The 13,838-nt window shown below is 36.0% G+C and overlaps 4 protein-coding genes across 5 annotated transcripts; 1 reads left to right on the plus strand and 3 right to left on the minus strand.

Moving 5' to 3' along the window:
* Window positions 1-372: 372 nt before the first annotated feature.
* Window positions 373-4,264, minus strand: LOC122290770 (protein root UVB sensitive 2, chloroplastic). 2 transcript variants are annotated; one of them, XM_043098406.1, is made up of 10 exons: window positions 4,109-4,264; window positions 3,902-4,016; window positions 3,696-3,784; window positions 3,523-3,607; window positions 3,111-3,170; window positions 2,920-3,013; window positions 2,660-2,757; window positions 2,309-2,488; window positions 1,085-1,207; window positions 373-982 (listed from the first exon to the last, which is right to left on the minus strand). In XM_043098406.1, exons 3-10 carry the CDS (start codon window positions 3,782-3,784, stop codon window positions 557-559), a joined length of 1,155 nt encoding a protein of 384 aa, XP_042954340.1. In that variant the 5' UTR covers window positions 3,902-4,016; window positions 4,109-4,264; the 3' UTR covers window positions 373-556. The 2 variants fall into 2 exon arrangements, with proteins under 2 accessions (XP_042954340.1, XP_042954339.1); XM_043098405.1 differs by having other exon boundaries at window positions 3,891-4,016.
* Window positions 4,265-8,098: 3,834 nt separating this feature from the next.
* On the plus strand, window positions 8,099-9,308 carry LOC122290740 (transmembrane protein 45A-like). The gene has a single exon (XM_043098355.1). The coding sequence runs from the start codon at window positions 8,263-8,265 to the stop codon at window positions 9,199-9,201; it is 939 nt and encodes a 312-aa protein (XP_042954289.1). The 5' UTR covers window positions 8,099-8,262; the 3' UTR covers window positions 9,202-9,308.
* Window positions 9,309-9,652: 344 nt separating this feature from the next.
* LOC122290741 (dirigent protein 22-like) lies at window positions 9,653-10,522 on the minus strand. The gene has a single exon (XM_043098356.1). It carries the CDS (start codon window positions 10,421-10,423, stop codon window positions 9,836-9,838), a length of 588 nt encoding a protein of 195 aa, XP_042954290.1. The 5' UTR covers window positions 10,424-10,522; the 3' UTR covers window positions 9,653-9,835.
* A 653-nt stretch (window positions 10,523-11,175) lies between these two features.
* On the minus strand, window positions 11,176-12,247 carry LOC122290742 (dirigent protein 22-like). Its single transcript, XM_043098357.1, has one exon. It carries the CDS (start codon window positions 12,123-12,125, stop codon window positions 11,559-11,561), a length of 567 nt encoding a protein of 188 aa, XP_042954291.1. The 5' UTR covers window positions 12,126-12,247; the 3' UTR covers window positions 11,176-11,558.
* Window positions 12,248-13,838: the final 1,591 nt, after the last annotated feature.

Consider the following 13,838-nt stretch of genomic DNA (forward strand, 5'->3'; position numbering starts at 1 on the left):
CTCTTTCCCACTCATATTCATCATTTTATGTATTTAGCTTGGCTTTTGATGAAGCTAATGCCATGACTTTTAAAGGGATATTATGTAAATATGAAGATGAATATAAAGATGCATAGGCCATTGCCAATGCTCTTACAGAATGAAGATTTGTTATAATGATCAACCTCCTTGAAATTCCAAAGGAAGAAGATTTGGCTCGTTTCCCATGCAAAATTGAAAAGAATCGTTCGAACACATATTGCTCGAAGTGTTATTTCTCTCGCACTACCTGGCGTTTTGTTGAAGGTTAAGATGATGAACTCTCGGCCTTTGAATGACCAAGAGATGAAAAATCCAGAGGAATCTTGTAAGACTAATCCTTCAATCAAATGATTAATAAAACTTCAATGCACTTTTTCATTTTCAAAAGCAGACCTACAATCTTCATGCATATTACAACTGGTTCCTACCTCCCTGAACACTAGCAGTCCCTGTGGAAAGTGCGAAAACCCCAATCGTGCAAATCAAAAAATTTCTATATCTTGGAAAAAGTGCAGATTGTTGAAACTACATAATATTACCATGCAAACCGGCTTCCTGTTCCGTCAAGAAAACGATCAGTATGCCACCCTTTGGCCTGCAGTTCAGATAAAAATGGAGAGAACACATCATTCATCTTTTCATAAGCCTCTTGCAGAACAATGGCACGGGGCTCATGAGAGGACCTCTCCATGTCTGAAGCATATGCAGCAACTAGCCACCCCCTCAATGCATCTTCAGCAGTAGCGTCATGCGTCAATACCATGTCAACCCAATTATTTCCACGATTCAAAAGAAACTTCTCCTCGGGGAATATTTGTTTCAGTTCATGGAGTTTTGAAGGCTTCACAACCTTGCGCAAAGCCCTTCCCACTTTTACATTTCCAGCATCTTCTATTAGCCGCCCAGTAAACAGGAGATCTTCTCGGTACCTAAGGTCAGCAGGGCTGGATATTTTCCCTGTCTGGTTGGATTCCAAATTTCCAGTCAAATAATAAAAACAACATAAATGATTTGGTAAATTAAAAATAACATAACAGAAATATGTGTGAAGTTCAAAACAAACCTTGAGAAAATCCGCCACAATCATTGCAGTTCTCTGAGGATTCAACGTGTTTACAGGAGCTGCTCGTATTTCTTCAACAACGCTGTATATGTGTATGATTGAGAGAAGAGGTCCGACAACCAACTGAAATGCAATTAGATATTAGTTCTGAACCACCGCAAAGATTTATATAAAAATAGAACTCATAACATCACAATAATACTAAACAAGCATGCACTTCAAATTTCTCTTGATTTATATTACCAAATCTTGAATCAAGATTTCGAAAGCACCATTCCCCATGCTCTAGAACTTAAAAATAAAAAGAAAAAGAAAAAAAAGAAACCAATAACACCTTTAGAATTCTAATTAACCTGTTAATTACCCTATAATCTCATAAACCTATTTTCAGTAACTTCATCAATTGTGACTAGATATACATAATGCTTCATCTATAGGAAGACCTGGTTTTCTTATGTGTGCGTGCGTGTGTGTGTGTGTGTGTAATGATAGAGGCTAACTACAAGTAGGGCTGCCACTAACTGTATTCAGGATATGTACGAAGTAGTCAAAAGACTAGCTCTCATGGTTTTTTTGGCAGTCCTCCGTAATCAGGATATGGAGGCTAACTTATTTGGCAGTCCTCCAGGTACAACGGCGAGACTACAATTTTCCGACTAGTTCTCATGGTTTTTTTCCCTCGTAATGATCTGTCATGGCATGACATTATGAGACCAAATGTAGGACTACTGTGAGTGTCCTGTATTTAATTTTGAAATTGTGTACAAGTACTCAACCTATGAAGGAGAGTTTGTGATAGTGGAACCATTTGTGGGTCTGCTGTTCAGATGGGATCTGGCTATTACCAAAGAGAACAGTGATGGTGAATCTGAGGCAAAAAGCTTTAAGGCAGGAGAAAAAACAGTTTAAAATAATCAAGTACGTTCTTAAGTCCGCAAAATACAAAATCCAGCCTTTCTTCTCTAACCCCAAATCGCTTTCTTACTCCCCAAAATGGTCCTTATCTTAAAGTAGTGGACCCTTGAATTTATTGTAGGATATATGAACACTTTCATTATTCACATTTTCCAGAAATATATACCAACAACTTGGAGTAATTTTGTCATACCACAATATTCTAAGCAACTAATAAGAAAAGGTAACGCTGCAATCCAGCATTACACTCCCATAAATAACATAAGCTTGACTGTTCTTAAATTCTGGAAGTTAGGGATTGATTCCTACCTTTCCCTGCATTGATGAACAAATAGTAGATGCTAATTGAATTCCTGCTCCTAATCCAACAACGTTAAAAAGAGTTGAGATGGCCTCGCCTTTCGCAAAAAGATCACTAAGATTGCCCTCTTTGGCAAATGAAGAGTATATTGGTAATCTTGTCGCTCTTGCTGCGACCACTGCCATCCCCTGTTAACTCAAAAGGCAGAGAAAGAAAAGTTCAACACAGAGGAATCACGATAAGAACTCTGGGAGTTGGAGAATGTATGGAAGCAATCATGTATTTTGATAAAATAAAGATAAGTAAATTTTTTCAGTCCTACCTAAACGTGTGTGCATATGTTATTAAGGATGGTCTACCTTAGCAAAATTGCCTAGGCCTGCTATCTCAAGAAAAAGATGTGGACATAAGGGAGAAAGTACTTCCAAGCCAGTGCCCAAGTCATAGAGCACATCAGCTGCGAGATGCAAGGTTCAGTCCAGTTAGGCAACTCATAAAATTAGCAGGCCAGGTCTATTGAAGGAAAAAAAAAAAAAAAACCCACTAACCTGAAAATTCAAGATAATGGAAAAAGAGCAAAAACGCTAAAAGCAAAGTTCTATGACCAAAATATGCCAACCTAGAATCCTCCAACTTTTAGGCTCCGAATCCATTCTAGCCCCCAAATTGCTACAAATGAGCTTCCCCACATGCTGCATCCCATCCTTTAGAATCTGCATGCTCACAAAAGAGACAGAAGCAGGAAAATATTAACCAGCACACAGGTATGACCATTCACTTCCACCATTCACCAAAGCAACAAAAACTTACCCAACTCACAGCAGTTGCTTGGGCAGGTGTCGGTCGCAAGCCTGCAGCAAACAGCAGTGACTGCAAAGGATCAAGCATGAGCATATAGAACAAAATAGAACAAACAAAAAGCCGTCACAGCTTCTGAGCTCATGCACTTATGTTGGAACAGGAATCAAATCAAGCATGAATGTAGCTCATTGAATTAAAACATATACTCCAATGAAAAATTTCTCATAAACAGAAACCAAATTTCTCAGTCCTCAAGATAGATATACGCATTAAGGCATACAAAGAAAAAAAAACTCGAGAAATAAAATCAGGAGATTTTATAAAGTCCAGCTACATTGCTATCAAACTATCTATCAATATGTATTTGAGTGACAAAGTGGGAATTTGATAGAACTTTTAAGCTGTAGTGTAACTAAGAGACCTGTGTGGATAACACCGATAGCGCGGCACTGGAGCAGTGTTGCAGAGCCCGAAACTGCGTGTACCGAAGATATCCCTCACTGACACTGTCACAACACAAAGCAATAGTTTGAAAAAAGGAAGAAATGAGTAAAAGGTTCAATTCCTAGTAGTGCGACAAAAAATAGTTCTAACCTATAAGGATATCCCGAGGGGAAAAATGTATTGAGGAAGGAGTCGATCATTCTGTGAATTACAGGTCTTGAATCATCCACAATCTTCATCTAAGTTACATAAAACCCCAAAATCTTCCGTTTCGGTTAAGGGAAGAAGAAGAAGAAGAAGAAGAAGAAATAGAAAAGTATATAAATATATATAAGCAGGACTAACAGAGAGTTGACCGTCTTTATCGAAGTTAAAGCGGCGAGAGACGGATTCGGATATTTCAGTCCAGAAGAGTGGGGGCTCGGGGGGTGCTTTCTGTGGCGGCTGCTTCTTCAACATCTTTAGCTTTTCCTGTATTGAAGTGAATACGCAACAGAAATGAATAGAAAATGGAAGAAAATCATGGAAAATCTTTTGTTTTGCTGATTAGAGAGTATATTTACCAGCATGTTCATGTTCATGGATGGTCGGAGGCGGCAGCAATCGTATATTCGGATCCAGAGGATGATTTTGGTCGGATGGGGACGACGAGTTTAGACGGCGTCGCTTTGGTTTATCAGTGTTCTCAATCATTCGAGAAACAATAGAAGCCACGTGGTTATCTTTTTAACTATGCTAGCTTTTCTTTTTTTAGAAAGAAGATTTTAAAAAATGATGATGATATTACCCCATGAGAAATGTAATTTATAGAATTTATTTTCTTTGTCTGATTTCACACCGTGTAGTTTTAAGTAACTATTTTTTTTTAAAGAGAAATAATATTTATAATTTTAGGATATATAAATTTTATATTTTTTTTTACAAAAAATGGATAAATCTAAAATATATATAAAAAGTTATTTTTTTTAATTATGGACTTTATTCTTAAAAAAAAAAATACATGGGACTTATTCATTTTAAGATTGTATCTAATATTATTCAGATCGATTAATTATATCTATAAGCCACAATCAATAGCACTGCAATTGACTATTTTGGTTCATTTCATAGGAGAACTCTCCTTTAAATGGCTCCACATTTTTATTTGAGAAAAGTATGAATAGTTAGAATATGAAAGAAAACTAGGGGGGTGACAATTGGTGTTTGTGGATTGTGTCGTATCGTGTCAAGTTATGGATATTCGACTATATTTAATTTAATTCTGATCATTCAAACTATATGTATCAAACATTCGGATTCTAACTCGACCTATTTAAATAATGAGTTTTGTCGTATCACTCGTTTTAATTTGTGTAATAATTAATTAAAAATAGGTTAATATAATACGGCTCATTTCAACTCGTTTCATGTAAACGTATTGAACTAACCCTCATAACCTTTTTAATATGATTAATATAATTTTACATAAAAGCTAAAATATATATTTATTAATAGTCATAATATCTAAAAAGAAAAAAATAAGACTACATGCTAACAAAAAATTAATATTTTTCAAATTTTAACCAATAATAAAAAAATGTTATATTATAGGCCCTAGTATAACAAATATGAACATAAACATATTAAGAAATATCAATATTACAACTCAACAATAATATATTTGTAATTTTAAATTAAAATCTAATTAAACATGTTATTGCGGATTGATTTTCAGTTAAGCGGGTTGACCCGCTATTGATCCGTTTATTAATTGTGTCTTAACGGCTCATCCATTTTGATCCGAAGTAATTTATATCAAACTCAAATTCATTAATTTTATATATATTTTATTCATGTTAAATTTACGGATTATATCATATATTGCAACCCAAAAAATAAATAATGATAGTTGGGAACCACGAATGAGCAGCAGCCACAACCCATTGAGCTTAATTAAAATAATCAAAAGTGACCAATATAACTAAAGAAAAAGAGCATTATTATTGAATATAGAAGCTAAGCACATAAAGGTAGAGGAAGATAATTAATAATGCGACATAGAGACATAGTACTTAGGCTGTATTTAGTAAATGAAAGTAGTTTAATACTATTTTACTATCATTTACAAACTATTTACTATTTATTTATTACTATTTACAGATTATCTAAAATCACTTTATCAATTATCTAAACATAGCCTTAACGTACGGTGCCAATTCCTGTCTTGATATTTAAGCCATGATGAGTACTCCTGGCTGATCAGCATAGCCCTTGGCAAACCGGAAAAGCCTGCTGCCACCGATCACGGGCATCTCCTCACTGCATTCAACACCGAGGTCCAAGGTCCGAGTTCCTCCCCATGAGCACGGTGATGGTGTTATTGTACTTGATCAACTTATAATCAGTAAGTTAAACTTTATGTTTGAGATCAAGAACTCACTTAATTTTTCAAATAAGCTTAAACTTGTTCACAATGTACTTGATTTTGAAAAACCTGCTGGAGCTTTTGTAAAAACTTCTATATATATAATATATATATATATATAGTATACAATATGTGCACATATGTTAATGATATAACTAATAAGGGTTTAAAAATATGTTGTTGTATTAATTAGAGCATTACTTCTTCTTATCTTTTTAAACATTTAAGATATTGTAAAGCCAGATTAATAATACTAATAAATACAAACGTTTTTCATTATAATTGCATCATAAGCTAGCTAGCTTGATCATGTACCATTACTTTTGCTGCATAGTACATACCATAATTTAGGAGTACCAATAATCCTTTTTTATGCAATAGATATGAGTTAGATGATGCTGAGTTATTAAACGGCACGTTGATGTGCTGAGATAAGATGATACTGAGTTGTTAAATGGTACGTTGATGTGCTGAGATACTTTGAATTGGCAGATCAACATAAAAATGGCAAGTAATCGTGATATTTTCCTAATTGGAATAATTTTGGATGTATTTTGGTATTTTGGCAATAACTTTGGTTACGGATATCAGAACCGTACATATGATCCCAATTCGGAAAGCTCTTTTTGGCACGTACATTGTGGCCACCAGTTTTGCTTGATGCGCATCTTTTTCGATGTCAAAATCTACTGTTTTTCCTTCCGAGTCTATTTTTAGTTATTTTTTTTTCTTTTATGATAATATTTCATTTATTGTTTAGGAAGTGATTCTAAATCCAATTTGGGCCAAATTTTTGGCAGATTATTTCTTTTATTACTATTTAATTTTGGTATGATTATTAAGATTTTGTTATTTTTGATAAAATTCTAATAATGACGATTTTTAGCTATACAATCCGACCTGTGGGTTAATTTTTTATGTCTTTTAGTTTGATAATTTTGAATTGAATATCAGAGATGTTTCTCTATATTTTTTGGGCGATTCTCTTGTATTCTTTAATGTGAATTATTTGTTGAAACTAACCTGTAGAATAATTCTTATTCTGTTCAGCATCACTTTTGTCACGAATTTTGGTCTGATTATAATAATTCAGTACCATTGGAGTTTTTTGGACTTATCACTACTGACTTTTTGGCTTGTAACAGAAAGAAGTATTACCGATCCACCGTAGCAAAAGAAGCACAAACAACCCGCAAGACAAGGTTAGCACATGCAAAAATAAATTAAGCAATACAAGACCAACCCAAAAAACTATAATCAACCAAGAAATAAACTAGAAACAGCAACACACATGATGACACACAAAAAGCGCGTACATATAATATACTCAAGAAGAAGATGAAGCAAGCATAAAATAATTAAGAAGTGATTTGGAATAATGAGGAGGAGGCTGCATATATATAATATCATGTTACGTAGGCATGAAGCAAAATTATGAAGGTGCTCAAAATAATATTATAAAGGGCTCTTTAATTAATAAGCTGGTGGAAGCTGCTGAGATTGATCATGAAGATCAGTATAACATACGTCCGGGAGTCGGGAGGATTCCTGATCAGCTGAGCTCCTTCCAGGAAGATACCTAGCTATCGCAGCTTTCTGATCTGCATACATTCCCAACATATTAATTGATCTTCTCTCACGAAGCACTAAAATCAAATATAGTACTACTCATTAATTATTATATATATATAGATGCATGCATGTATATATATATGGGTTTCTTCTAGTTAATTATATATAGAATGCGCGAAGCAGCTTGGTTTTTCATGAATAATAGATGATCGATCATCTTATAACTGAGAGTCTGAGACACAGGAGTACTATATATTGGTGGATTGGTGAATCATGTGAACGTACATGAATTCTCCCGGCCAAACTAATTTGTGACAAGCTGCATGGATGCATGCATTATTAATTAAAGGTACATCATTTGTAGAAATATTGCATTGTGCAGCTAGCTAGCTAGCACAATTTTCATTTTGTAGTAATTGGTAAATAATTAAGTACTGCATATATCATGGTCTATTTATATACTGACTCGTAAGCAACAATCTTTTACATCAATAATTGTGTCAAACTACCCTTCTCAAAGTACCAAGTCCTTTGAAATTTCAATTTTCAATCCCAACCACACTTATAAAACCCCCCCTCTTCTCCCCAATCCTTCTTCACACCTGATCTCTCTCTCTCTCTCACACATTTATTTTGTGCTTGCCCCCTTTCTCTCTCAACAGCGACTGAAAGCCACCCTTTTAATGCTCTCCCTCCAAGCTGGACAAGAAGCAAGTAGGATAACCTTGTGAACACAAGAAGATGGGTAGCATGGTGGGACATGTTTTGCCAGGCTTTGGTTTTGTTGTCATTGGATTATGGCACCTCTTTAACAACGTTAAGCTCCATGCTCGGTGCCCAATTTCTTATACCTCTAGTCCTTGGTTTCCCACCTCAAGATTCAAGTACTTGGAACTCTTCTTTATCATTGGAGGCTCTTGTGCCTCCGTATCCGCGGAGCTCTTCATTGGCCCTGACCGACACCAACCGTTTGACCCTGATGGAACCATCCCCTCCAACCATCTCCGTAACTTCGAGCACGCGGCCATCTCTATGACTCTCTTAGTCTATGCGGTGTTTGCTATAGTTATTGATCGTATTGGCACCAAAGCTCCTCAGTACGGGCTAACCATGTTGCTCTGTTCCATAGCCTTTGCACAAGAGCTTCTTCTTTTCCACCTTCACTCATCTGATCACAGGGGCCCGGACGGCCAATACCACTTGTTTCAACAAATTGTTACTACTGTTTCTTTGGCCACTACTCTTATGGGAATTGGTCTCCCTAAGAGTTTCTTGGTCAGCTTTATAAGGTCAGCCAGCATATTAATCCAAGGCATTTGGTTTATAACAACGGGGTTTATGCTTTGGACACCGGCATTGATTCCTAAAGGTTGCTTCATTAACGATGAGGACGGTCACAAAGAGGTCAAGTGCACCGAAGATGAAGCCAATCATCGCGCCAAGGCATTGACAAACATTCTATTTAGCTGGTTATTGATTGCATTCACCATTTTTGCAGTGTGGTTCTATTTGGTTTTGGTTAAAGCTTACGGTGAGAAGGTAGAGTATGTTACATTGAAAAGGGAAGTAGAGCACGAAGATCAAGATCATTTTGATGATGTTGAATCCCAAAAGAAAAGTGAAGTTGACAATTCAAGGATCAGCCTCATACAAATGGGAAAAACCCTTTTCACCAACTGACATCGAAATTAAGTCAGAAGATCGTGAACATCATGCAAGAACACACACAAAAAAAGGGACTAGCTACCTAGGAACCGCGTGTTCATGCAAATGTATGCATGGGCGATCAGGTCCCACCATATCTTTTGTTTTTCGTTCATTGTTTATTGTTGTTTTTCCTTTTTTTCCATATCTAATTAATTGTGCCAAAAATATTGATCTTGCTGGCCGTGTAGGGGAGAAAAATTAAAAGGCTGAGCCTTGAGAGTAAAAACGAATGTGCATGAGCGATAAAGATACAGTTTCGGGTAAGGGTAAGGGTCGGATTTCGGAAACTTCCAATTTCGGGTCGGTTCAGAACATTACACTTGGGATCCGAGTCGGATGAACCGTCCTAACTTTGGATTTCTAGCAATTAACTGATCTCTGCTAAACCCATCAAAGCAAATGGAATTAACAAAGGGAGCAGACAGATCGAGGAAAATAATTACTCACAACATGAAATACAAATAACTCAAAAACCAACCCCACTGTGACATGAGCTTAAAATAATCAAAAGTGGCCGACATAAGAGAGAGTCATCACCTTGATCAACGAGCAGTATAATTGAAAAAAAGATAACCGCGTACAAAAAGGTGGAGACAGATCATGATCATCAATAATGAAACACATAAACATTGTACTCGACGGTGGCATCTCCTGTCTTGAAATCAAGGATATGAGTCCTGGCCTGAACATAGCCCCTAGCAAACCGGAAAAGCCCGCTGCCTCCGACCACTGGCATCTCCCTCACTGCATTCAACACCGAGTTCCTCCCCAGCACGGTGATGGTGCTACCGTTATACTTTCCCTCCATAAATGCAAAGTTCATAACCATTAAGAGACCAAGGTCTTGTTGAGAAGCTGAGGCATAGAATCCTTGTGCCCTTCCTACCAATTTGGAGCTCAATTTGGGTCCCAAGGTTAAAGGGTCATCAATCATGTTTACTAAACCAAAGGCTGTCGACGTGTTGGAGGACGGTGGCACCACCGGAACAGCAGTGGGATTCCGGCCACTGAGGATGTCATGCCAGTAGAAGCGAAAGTGGCTAAACTTTTCTTTCTTGAACCCGAGTAGTTTCCGGTCTAGGCTTCTTACAAAGCCTAGATCTTCTCCGGTGGCTAAATTTGTGGAGAAGGAACAGATGAAGAAGACAATGACGACTTGGGAAGCCAGGATGCAGGGAAGGATAATTCTAGCCATTGGAACTCAAGAATTGGGAAAGGGGGGTTATCTCTATTTATGAAGGGATCGAATAGGGTGCATGCACTTACCAACCCCACCTTGTCGTGGCTTTCGTGACTTTTTGGTACAACATGTTGAGAAACTTTAGTCAAGAGCTTTGGTAATTAAGCGCCCAAGAAAAAAAGAACAACTTTCGTGAACCCTTTTGTGAAAAACTTTAGTCAAGAGCTTTGGCCAGTAAGATGCATGTGATTTGAGTTGTTGGTTTGACAATTCCAAAGAGTTGATAGGTACTTTATTAATTAGACTGGTGTGTAAGTTTTACAGAACACCACAAATGCTCTCTAGTCTTTCCTTTTTGTCTCCTTTCCATTCGTGGGTACTGATAGACTTGACATGCTTGTTACAAGGCAAGCAAATATTCTTGTTTTTATCGAAAGATAAAGATGAAAAATTGTCCATTATACTGTGAAAGAAAATTATAGTTATAACTTTAAGGTTTAAGTCGGTGCTTTGCAAAAGAATAGAGTCCAGTGTCCACCAAGAAAAACTGATTTTTTTACAATTTTTAATAGCGGAGATCCATTTTTTATAAATGGCGCCTTATGACACCTCTTTTAATTTATCGGACAATACACTCGATCTATCTATTAATGTACTTTTAACTCTTCCACTATATTCATGACATACCCTTCATCAGTTCATTGTTAACCTTTCCATAAGCTTCAAATAAAAATCAGATATAGTAAATTCAAATCTTGTGTACGTACTGTTCAGTATTAAACTGTGAAATCATAATATATAAAAGTATCATATAATATATCGGTTGACAATACAAATGATGAGCAGAGTTTAAAACATACCCTTAGAAAAGAAGCAGATAGAGCTTATAAATTGCAATTATAAACTAACTTTATGTTAGATATCATGACAAACCCACATAAATTTGGGCTTGAAAGTATAAAGATCATCAGGCCAGGTGACCAACATTTAAATGATAATTATTTTGGCTGGAGGAGAAGATCAAGGTGGCCAACATTATAGTTGGAAGAGCTATATATATATATATATATATATTTCATGATCTCCATACAGGCCAGAGCAAGTGAGGTTGAATATGCAGGCCTGAGCATATATATATAGAGAGAGAGTTTCAATAATGCAACACATACACATTGTACTCAATTGTCGCATCCCCGCTTTTGTTATCAAATTTGTACGTCTTGGCCTGAGCATAACCCCTAGCGAACCGGAAAAGTCCGCTGCCTCCGATCACTGGCATCTCTCTGACCTTCGTGAACACCGCATTCCTTCCTAGCACAGTAATCGTGCTGCCATTATATTTGCCTTCAATGAAGGCAAAGTTCATGATCATTAGTAGACCAACTTCTTCTTCCGAAGCCAAGGCGTAAAACCCTTGAGCCCTTCCTATAAACTTAGAGCTCAAGTTTGGCTCTAAGGTCAATGGATCATCGATCATGTTTATTGCGCCAAAGGATGTTGATGATGAGTTAACGGGTGGCACGATTTGTACAGCCGTAGGGTTACGACCACTGAGGATGTCGTGCCAATAGAAACGAAAATGGCTGAGCTTTTCTTTCTTCAGCCCGAGAAGCCTCCGGTCTAGCCTCCTAACAAAACCATGATCTAATTCTCCGGTGACAAGAATAATGGCAAAGGAAGATAGAAGAGAAAGAACGACCCATGATTTGGAAGCCATAAATGATTCAGTAGTACTACTCTCGAATCAAACTACGCGGGTGCTGCACAAGCTATGTTTTTTGCAGTTGTGGTTTGAGATTGAAATCATAGACAGTCGACTAATTTGTAGTTTAGCAGCTATTACGCGTGCCGTGAAATGATGCTTTTGATCTAATTATAATGATAATGATCTAGTTATACCTAATATTGAAATGACTCATGAGCAACCGCATCATTTTTCATGGTAATGACGTTGAATATAATGGTTGTAATTACTCATGTAACTAGGTAGGCATCTCATGTTCTCACGCCCCCGGCCCTCGCGCGAGAGCTCGCTCAAGCGGCTTAACACTCCTCGATCGTAGCCCGGCCTGGCCATGATCGAGGTTACCAATTAGGATCCCTAGTCCCCTTCTAGGAGGCCAGACCTGGCCAGGGTGAATTAGCAATGAAGCATCTTATCTTATCTTTTTTAAAACAATTTATGAATGATTTAAAAAAACAAAATTAACTTTACATCATGAAATACTTTAAATTAACTAGATATATTAATATTGATCATGTGATTGAATAAAGGTGTAGGTAGCTAGGAAACTATATATATATATATATACATACATTGAGTACTTAATTTAAATGGAAAACTTTAACTGCATAATTATATTATACATATTTATTTAATTTTTATTCAATTGATAAAAGAACAGAAGGATGAATAATATTGATGTGATTGAACAAAGGTAACTTTTTTACTGTCAAAATTAGATATTACATGAATATATAATATTAATTAGATCATTTCAAGGGCTTAAAAAGATCTGTGATTTCATTCTCAATATAATATTCAAAAGTATAATTCAGGGCCCTCAAAAGCCTGGACTTCTTTTTATCTTAAAATTAAATTTAAAAAAAAAAAAATTACTGGACATCTCTTCTAGAATGATTGCTCCTTGTGGACAAAAAAAAAAAAAAAGAAAAAGAAAATTGGTAACACAATAATGGTGTTTGTTGGACCTAACTTTTTCCACTAAAATGCAATGTTATGATCACCTCCGGCCATCCACCCGATCACCTGCCGACATTAACCAACCAGCTAGGTATAATATATATCCAGCTCTTTGAAAATGATTAATGTTTATGCCTCAATCTTCATTGTCATGATCAGATTGAACATCTTCACGAAACATATTGATCATCGATCGGATTGGTTGAAGTTTAAGATCAAGATCATCGAATTCCATGGCCATCATTTATACAATACGTCGAAGGGGGAATCGATTATCATTCATCATTGGGATCGGAGGCTCATTCATCTCATAATTAAGAAGTTTCATGGCTAATATTGGTACCTTCATTTCTTTCCTTCTTCATGATCTTCTTTTTAACCTTTTTTTTTTTTTTTTAACGTTTTTAAAACCAAGTTGATCATGTCAATATATTCGTATATACATACCTGGCTTCAACTCCTTAAATTCTTCCGATCCCTAGCTAGTTGCTTTAATTTCTTCAATATTTGTAGGATATTTTTTTTTTTTTTTTTAACTTTCATTCTAGAATGCCAAAATTGTTAATTTTTCTCTAAATTTACTACCAAGTTTTAGTAATTTTAACTCTAGAATAATCATGCATATATATATATATACACACTAACAAAAAATAACGCTTAACTTTTAGATCATCCTTACAAATTATGGATTAATAATTTGAATATTACAAATCAAAATATGTCATA

This window comes from Carya illinoinensis, chromosome 13, assembly GCF_018687715.1.
Source record: "Carya illinoinensis cultivar Pawnee chromosome 13, C.illinoinensisPawnee_v1, whole genome shotgun sequence".
NCBI classification, from domain to species: domain Eukaryota; kingdom Viridiplantae; phylum Streptophyta; class Magnoliopsida; order Fagales; family Juglandaceae; genus Carya; species Carya illinoinensis.